Source organism: Palaemon carinicauda, chromosome 39 (genome assembly GCF_036898095.1).
Source record: "Palaemon carinicauda isolate YSFRI2023 chromosome 39, ASM3689809v2, whole genome shotgun sequence".
Classification (NCBI taxonomy): domain Eukaryota; kingdom Metazoa; phylum Arthropoda; class Malacostraca; order Decapoda; family Palaemonidae; genus Palaemon; species Palaemon carinicauda.
This window is the reverse complement of record NC_090763.1, coordinates 38865779-38875629: the sequence shown is the minus strand read 5'-3', so window position 1 is coordinate 38875629 and position 9851 is coordinate 38865779. Positions and strand designations below refer to the sequence as shown.

Genomic DNA, 9851 nt, shown 5'->3' with positions numbered 1-9851 from the left:
TAATCTCTCCTGCACGTTGAATAGTAGGAAAGAAGCCGAAAATAGGCTTTGAAAATATCTCTTTTCCTAAAAGTGGGGCTTTGTAAATATCGAATTAGTTGCAATTCCATCCCAATACCTCTATTTAAGAATAAATATGTTAGGGGAGGGTTTTGATGCTCCAGATACATGAGAGGAACAAAGGATTTAACTTCCAGTAGATAAGAAAAATTTTTCCCTCAGAAGGGAGGAGACCATTACCGCTTGGACCATGCCGTTTTTTAATGACAGGACTTTGACATTCATACCACTTATAAGTTGACTTAGGACATCTCCAAACTGCATAGGATTTTTGTATCTGACCTTCGGTTTTGCGATGTCAGGGTGATTTATTCTGATAAGTATTGTTTTTCTAATTCTATTTCCTCCCTTGATAATTATTACTAAGATCTGGGATTACTACCCTATATAGACTTGATATAGACCTCCAATAATATGAAGAATTTTTTTCTAAAAGTAATTTTTTTTTTCCCAGATATGATTTTTTTCATTATGGTAGGAAAATAAAGCCTAAAATCAGTGAGGAAATTCAGAAAAAAAAAATTCGAGAAAGGGCTTCATTTAATTGCTTTATAACATATTTCTAAGTTATATACCAGATTTTAATGCTATATCTTTTAAACTAAGAGGGAAGATTGAATTTGAAGGTAAAAAAGTATAGTTTTGACGGGCCTTCAAAGTTTTTTGTAATTTTACAAAGACCATATTAATAAATCATGATTATTAGGAATTTGATGTTCTTTTTGGGCATTGATAAAAGAAAACATAGTTATTTATTCGAATTTAATCATAAATGAAGATCTTTTTGCTCAATATCTTGCTTCTCTTGGCTCCTGTGAGACAAGGCGGCCGGTTCTCTATCCACAACTCTCTCTCTCTCTCTCTCTCTCTCTCTCTCTCTCTCTCTCTCTCTCTCTCTCTCTCTCTCTCTCTCTCTCTCTCCACTACCGAAATTACCCTCTTCTGAACTCTTAATAGAGCAAATTTTCTTCTTCCTTATTTTAGCAAGATGTTGAAATTGCCTTATCCGTTATGAAATAATAAAATTCTTGCCGAAAACGAGAAAAACAAATGTACAAATGAGTGGATGTCAAAGGTCAAACTCAAACATGTACCCTGAGGTTTTTGATAGGACTGAAGGGCGAAGGGTGTAATTGACCGTGTAATACATCGTCTGTGACTCGTGGTAGCTATACAGATGCCATTGATCACAATTTCTTTTACATTAAAATGTCATAAATATCAAAATTTACGATAACATAAGAAATACTGATTTTCTTGTAGTGAACAATGTTTATGGTTTATTGAGTTACTTTTTCTAATTACCCTGTAACTATGTAAGTAAGAGGAATTTTGACAACATATTTTGTGTACGCATTCTCCATTGCCATACGAATGTATGTAATAAAAGGTAGCCTACTAGATAAAGTGCAAAGCCCAATTACTCGATTACTTCACAATGGAATAGAAACCCTGTCATACCAAAAGAAAGGCAAATATCTTTATCAATCATGCTGTCCTATGAGCTTGAACAAAATTCTTAAAACACAATGGTAAGGTGCTTACAAAATTCTTGAACCGGAACAATCTAATGCTGTCAAGACAGTGTAAGCAAACGCGAAACACGTGTATACACTAACAATAACTATAAGGAAATAATACAACCTAAAATTTCATCTCAGAGAGGATGACATAGGTGAGCTGATAAACATGGGGCAGCTTTATAACTTTTTCAAGAGGAGGTAATATACTAAACCTAAACACTTATCAAATTGACGTGAAAACGAAAAATGTCAGAATGTACTGAGGACATACTCCAAAAAGTAAAAATAATTCCAATGCTATGCAAATTCAAAGCTAAGTTCAGCAACTTATGCTACGGTCACAATTGGTCTACGAACGCCGTACAAACGATTTTTTTACCATTTCGTACGATTTTAGAGCCACTTTGTACGATCTTCTCAAGGTGGCCTTATAAGAATCTGCATTCGCAGCGCGTTCGTAAGTTCGTAGCCAGGTCAATGATCTTGTCAAACTTTTTCTACGAACGCCTTACGAAACCCCTCTTCGTGCAGCGGCTGTACCAATGCCTTAAGAATGACGGAAGATTTTCGTAGGAAATTTAGCCTTTTGAGACGCAAGATGTGTTCACGTATGCCGCACTAATACATTACGTTGTTCTTCAGGGTCCCGTAAGGCGTTCCTGCGAACTACGTAAGAAAAAAGTTACGTACGTCATTCATACGAACGTATTATGGCTTTCATAAGGCAGAAGTATGATATGCATGAGGCGAACGTACGTCATTCGTAGTGTTACAAGGTGCGGCATGTAAAAGCCGAGTGCATTCCGTGTGAATCATCATTTTTTGCTTTTTCGGGAGTAGTCATGGGACCCAAAAAGGGACGTAAGAGAAGAAAGGATCCGGAGAGAGTTGTAGAGGAGGACGATAAAAAAATCGACAGAATTGTTCAGCGACAAGAACCGCCTGTTAGTGAAGAGGTAGTATCTGAAGAGGAGTCAGTAGGTGTATCAGAGGAAATGGAGGAGGAAGGAGAGGCGACCGGCAAGCAGAGGATATATAACCAATCAAAATGTGAAAAAAACGTACGATCTTCTTACCAACGACGTGAGAGTGGTGCAAGTTGCACGTAGGCTGGATATGCGGCCATCGTACGGCATAAGCTTTCGCAAGATGACCGTAAGTTTGCCTTAGGGAAGTCCTGAGTCAACCTTACGGAGAACGTAAGAATTCTACGGCCACTGTACGGTAGAAATCACCTCTTTTCTTAAGGCTGCCATAAGTTGATGTTAAGAATTTTTATGGCACCCGTACGAACTTCTTAAGAAGGCCGTGCGAAATTATGTCCACCTTCACGAATGTCTACGAACTCTAGAATTCGTACGAATTTCCAATTCGTATGAATCAATCGTTCGCACGAACAATTGTGACCGTAGCATTAGACTCGGTAAACAGCATGATCAATTGGGCTGCTACATAAAAGGAGTGAAAAGAAAGTCACTTCGTACAGTAAATGATCAAAACCCAAATTATACAATTAATTTCTACATATCTTATCATAACTGTATCACTAAGAATAGCAAATGATAAAATCAAAAGTTAACCAAACTGTAGGCTGCTTAACTTAAAGGTTGAGGTAGATATCAGTCTTGACCAGTCTCGTACAGTAGACTGTTCAGAGCATGAAGTCTGTTCAGGTTGGTACTTGAATGGTTGTTTACCTCTACCTAAGCTACCAGATCGATATTCAAACCCCCCCACCTCTCTCTCTCTCTCTCTCTCTCTCTCTCTCTCTCTCTCTCTCTCTCTCTCTCTCTGTCATCCATGTGCTATTTGAAAGTTATATTTTAAATATACTCTATATAGTGAAAATAGCTACATAATACAATGGGTGTCGGGGTTAGGATTTGTTTAAATTCTGAGATATAAAACAAAAATTTTTTCACATGTTGCTACATTGTGCTAGCAGGGGTGGTTGGTATGATGTCCCAACTCTGCCAAAAAAATCCAGAAGAACTGAAAAAAAAAAATCGTTCAGTGGTGGCAAAGATTTTGCAGGAGATTTGCATCAAATATGCAAATGTCAGTGATAGTAAATTCCTTATGAAGTGAAGCGATGCTTCAGCAGCAAACACTGCGTTTTTTCAGATATTAACATATCCAACCACGCTTCCCAATATATAATGTATCTAAAGGAAACTTGGGTGCATCAGCATTACCCACCTCCAGAGTGTGGAATAGATGCCAGATCAGCTATAGCTAATGGAGTACTACTACCAATAAGGAAAGGAAGATTTTTTTTTATTATACTCCATGATGACTGGAGTAAATATATATGTATATATATATATATATGTGTGTGTGTGTGTATATATATATATATATATATATATATATATATATATATATATATATATATATATATATATATGTATATATATATATATACATATATATATATATATATATATATATATATATATATATATATATATATATGTATATATATATATATATATATATATATATATATATATATATATATATATATATATATGTATATACACACATAGAGAGTAGGTAGGTAAGGAGCCATAAGATTATAATTGACAGTAAGATTGGCAGCGTTACATTCAAGGGATTTGTAGAACGTCCCCCAAGGGATGTTTTTTTTTTTTTTTATGTTCTTTCTATTGTGGCAGGGCATCTTCGCCTCTTATTTCCTTTTTTCTATTTTTTTTATTACTGTAGCAGGGCATCTTTGCCATATTTCAGCATCAGAAAATTCAATAAAGCCTAAATCTGTAGGTGCATATTGATACACAGGGCATCTTCGCCTCTTATTTCTTTTTTTCTATTTTTTTTATTACTGTAGCAGGGCATCTTTGCCATATTTCAGCATCAGAAAATTCAATAAAGCCTAAATCTATAGGTGCATATTGATACACAGTCCCTGGACCAGGGAGGAAATTGTCTCTTTGGTATTGTATTACCGTTCTCTAAAACCTCATAGTTTATTAACCCCAAAAATATAATTTAAAAAATTTACAAAATTGGTCATTTGAACATTTCACTCTCTATCAACTCAATTCTTTTATAAATTTAAGAAATTCTTAGGAAGTTCATATTCAAAGAGATCCATGTCCGGTTTTAGGTACTTGTAAATTTCTCTTCTTAGGGTTTCAGGAACATTCCGATAGTATCTGAAAAAAGACTAATTTACGTTTTGCTCAAAGATGATGATTTCTTAAAAATCACAGTGTCTTTTATGACAGCATTAAAATGCAAAGTCAGTACTGAAAGGTTGTAAGCTCAAATCACAAATATTTTCAAACTTCCTCCTTATATGTCAAAGTTATGTGCCTCCTTAAAGTATCATATCAATGACAAATTTAGGCTCAGCAATTAGTTTTAGGAATTGAAATAGTGTAGTGAAGTAGCCGACTTGAAATTATATGAAAAGAAACAACTTAAAAATATGGTAACTAACTTTCCTCTTCTATTGTTTCCAGTGTGTTGATCATTATATTTTTTTTCTTTTTTCGAATCTAGCCAAGTTTAGCCTACCTTATTGGTACCATCACATTCAATCCTCCAACGGATTTGGATTTAGACTTCATATATATATATATATATATATATATATATATATATATATATATATATATATATATATATATATATATATATATATGTATATATATACACCTAATAACCTTTCTCACCAAGCTGCAATGAATATGCATTTATATTAAATGTAATTGCATAAAACTCATACAATTAAAACACTTTCTCTGCATACATAGGAAAGAAAACGAACTGTTGAAAACTTACTCTAATTCCTTACTCCTCCTTTTTTTGTTCATGACAACATGAGGGTCTCTTGGAATGCCAAGTTTCTTGAATGTGTATTTCAAATCTTCTGATAATGTTTCGACTTTTGTGATGTAGTCATAATCGAAATGACAAGGACAACACCATTGATAATAAGGGGACCTGTGGAAATATGATGTATTAATATGAGCGTGCACGAGAGAGAGAGAGAGAGAGAGAGAGAGAGAGAGAGAGAGAGAGAGAGAGAGAGAGAGAGAGAGAGAGAGAGAGACTATACTGTAATGTACTTAAAAACAATAATGAAATCATCAAACTATAGTTTATTATTCCAATGATCTCTGACATAATGAGATGTACATCTTTATCATAAGTGTTTGTATGCAACAAAGAGATAAAAGGATAATTTAGCTACATACTCTCTTATAATAATAATGAAAAATGTTTTCACAAACCAGTGAAATTCCGGGTTTCCTTCTTCATAAGTTTTTAAAACAAACTTCAGGAACTGTACAAATGTAATCTTTGGTTTCAGAACATTGTACAAGCGCTCATATTCCTCTTCTGAGTATCTGGAAGTGCAACAGAATCAAACAATTGAAAGAAGCTTTTGGAGTCGTTCATTAGAATCTTATGGAAAATATACAAGTATCTAGACTTTGAATTACTGTGAAACAAATTAAAGTGATTTTTTCTCTTGTTCTTATTATATTACATGTTTAAACGAAATTAAGAAAACTACTCATTCCATAAAATAATAATTCAGTAATACTTTTGATTGATAGATAAGAAAATTGTGATTTAACTTGCAAAAAGGATATAACATAATTCTAGATGGAAATGTTTCTTACAGTGACAATTACTATAATTATCCAAAATTCAACAGATTCCTCTCTGATTGTGGGTCTGAATGTCCCTCCATGAAAGGACTACATTTATTTATTCAAGAAAAATCTATACACAAACAGACAAAGGATATTAGAATACACAGATATATTATCATGATTACTTTCCCAAAGTTACTTACACGACACTTGGGTCAACTGGTTCTTTTATACCAACTTTAATGTGCGTATTAGGGGGCACCATGTTGTTGGCAAAGAGGGCAGGAAGCCAGAATCTACGGAACCTTTCAGGCCAGAAAGTTCCAGCTATCCTCTATTGATAAAGTAAAGTCAAGACCAGATTATCACGTGGGAAGAACGCACTATAAAACCAAAATATCATTATCAGTATAAGCTTAATCTTAACTTCAAGGTTAGTATCTAGGTAGCTACGTACTGCAATCACTCTAATCGCACTGTAACCCACTACTATTCATAAGAGCCTCACAATATCTTTTGCAAGTTTCTATCCCTTGATGTTTATAGAATAAGGTTTTTAACATTATGAACATGATTCATTGATAGTGGAATTATATGTCTATAGCATAGGATTTTTTTAATGGAATAAAAGAACAATTCGAGAAATTCGTATTTTTTTTTTTTTTTTTTTTTTTTTTTTTTTTTTTAAGAAATTTACAGATGAATTATTCATGATAGACAGGAAATGTAATACGGAAATTAATGAGCATATCACTGAAGAACAAAAAGTGGAAGTTAAAATGTAACATTGTTCCGTCTGAAATCAGACTGAGTTATAAATTAACTAGTATACCTTAGCCACTCAATAAACCCCATATGACAGTCATATTCATAAGGTGAAAATAGGTATCTCAGGAATGAAGTTTTTGTACAATCATAATGGAGACATATTTCAAGTTTAGATTAATATGAGGGATCATCTTTATTTTCATTAATGCACAATGCAGGCCTACTCATCATTAAACTCTAATCTAACGAAATCCAATCAGTCAATTTCCTTTATTACAAATAATATTCTCCCCCTTTTTATTTGAAGAACACTGCCTTGCACCCCCCCCCCCTAATGAACCATCTTATTATACCTATGTGTGCTTCATGTATATTGCCCTTTTTTTCAGCTGAACTGGCAATGTGTTATTGAGTTTATCATGAAATGGTTCCTGTAATTTCTACGTGCTGTTACAGAATAAATAAATATAGAACAGTATAATAAAAAAAGCATTCCCTTGAATCATATTACCATTTTCGCTCCACTCTTAGCTCTTGGCAAAGCTACCTACTCATTCACTAACTTAAAAGAAACAAGTTTACACAATTCAGGAATTTATTCTAGAAGAGTAACTGGGAAGTAATATAATGACGATGTCTTTTTACGGCTTCTAGGACTAAACTGTTAGTCGACCTACCTTTCGTAGCTCTGCTTCCTCAAGAGGTCTGTGCGGTTCCATACCTTTCCCATTGTTATACTGAGTACGAAAGGCAGACTCCAATCGCGTCAGGGGATGCCTTGTGAGAGAAAGTGTCATTTATTTTATAGTAATACAGTTCTGGTTTAGATAAATATTAACTTACTTATGAAAGCTTGGTCCAGTGATCTGACACTACAGTTGCAAAAAAAAGAAAAAGAAAACAAAATAAATAAATAAATAAAATAACAGGCTCAATAGTATAGTAAAAGAAAGGAAGAGGGAAAGAGTGGATGGTGAGAGGTATACTGGCAACACTAACCCCATTTGCTCATGGTCAATAAATGCAAGAGTTGAGTGAAATATCAAACTTTATCATCGGTGTCTGTTTTACTGACAAATGACATAGTTTGCAGTTGCCGTGACAAGAAGCTTGAAGCACAAAGGTTCAATTTACCTGACAGTTATGATTTTCGAAGAAGACTTGATATCTTTCATTATAACTTTAATAGGCTTCCGCAAAAAGGCCATCCTGATATTGTCTTCAAAAATAAGTTTATTATATGGTGGTTCCCCATTCACTTTCCTGAGGTGCTCTCCCCAAGTTGATGATCCTGACTGAAAAAATAAGATTAATGAGATCTTATTCCAATGGGAAACTAGTGAGAACTTATTTTATAAAGCATCAATATCATTATTATTATTATTATTATTATTATTATTATTATTATTATTATTATTATTATTATTATTATTATTATTATTATTATTATTATACGTGTGTGCTTACTCCGCAATATATTGCACCAACCCTAACAAACTAATGGTAAAAACTTAGTTTTACTGAACAACACCCACACAGATATGTGAGCATTTCTGAAAATCTTTTTCACTAACAAAAATGTTTTCTGAATAGCTTAAGCCATGGTTGCTGATGTGTAATAAAAACGTTCCTACCTTTTACGATTTAATACTATTTGCATAATCCCAGCCCTAGTAATATAGTAAAACCACCACATAGCATTCATGTGCAATCATGATAAAGTACTGAATAAACTAAAACTGAAAAATATTCTGGAAAGTTACATACTGGAAAATACAGGGGGAATATACAGATTAAACTCATCTGTTCTATCTCCAACTAACCTTAGATATAGTACAAACAGTTGTGTTATAATGGTGAAAAAAGAAAATTCGACCATTAAGGACAGCTTGGATATGACAGTCTTTGAACTTTCCACTCCGGCACACATCTACAACCTTCTTCCTTCGTTTCTTGAGCCGTCGGAAAACAGCATTCTCTTCCTTGCTTCCCTCCTCTTGATAGAGATCGATAGTATCTTCATTGCCAAAACCTTCAGCCTTTTGAAAATTATCTTCAAGGGATAATACACTATCAGTAGATAACAGCCCAAATGAACTTGAATTCTCAATCGGGACACTCCTCAATAGTGATTGTAACTGGCGCAAATTTTCCAGTTGTAGAATTTTCAAAATATCTTCAGATGTCTTCTTGATGTTGACATTACTTGCAGACCATAAGAGTGCCAGAATGATTAGGCCAATGGAAACACCAAGTGGGTGGCACAATGCGTGAATCACTCTTCGCATGCGACTCATGATGAAAGATTTTGTATGGATTTATGAACACTGAAAGAATATGGTAGAGTTATGTAAGAAAATAATGACCATTTAGCTACAGTATATTCATTTAAGGTAGATAAATTTATAAAGAATTAAACTGATAAGAATAACTCGACCGCTCAATTTTCAAAAACATACTGAGCATATACTGTATGATCACACATATACACGAACATACACACACACACACACGCACGCACACACACACACACACACACACACATATATATATATATATATATATATATATATATATATATATATATATGTATATGTATATATATGTATATATATATATATATATATATATATATATATATATATATATATATATATATATATATATATATATATATGTGTGTGTGTGTGTGTGTGTGTTTGTATACAAAAATCGTAAAGTGATTGTTGCATTCATTAGCATACGATTAATTACATGTGTTTTGACATCACGAGATTAAGGTTTAGGGAGGTGATATTCTTCAAACACTGTAAGTGATGTTTATAGAAAAAAAAAAAGTTTTTTCACGTATTTAGATAGATTCAGTTTT

At 33.4% G+C, this 9851-nt stretch overlaps 1 protein-coding gene across 1 annotated transcript; it reads right to left on the bottom strand.

Annotated features, from left to right (window-relative positions):
• Positions 1-4543: 4543 nt before the first annotated feature.
• On the bottom strand, positions 4544-9304 carry LOC137630839 (carbohydrate sulfotransferase 10-like). Its single transcript, XM_068362385.1, has 7 exons — positions 8806-9304; positions 8117-8277; positions 7660-7759; positions 6418-6548; positions 5846-5962; positions 5394-5555; positions 4544-4762 (listed from the first exon to the last, which is right to left on the bottom strand). Exons 1-7 carry the CDS (start codon positions 9277-9279, stop codon positions 4654-4656), a joined length of 1254 nt encoding a protein of 417 aa, XP_068218486.1. The 5' UTR covers positions 9280-9304; the 3' UTR covers positions 4544-4653.
• Between the last annotated feature and the right edge of the window lie 547 nt (positions 9305-9851).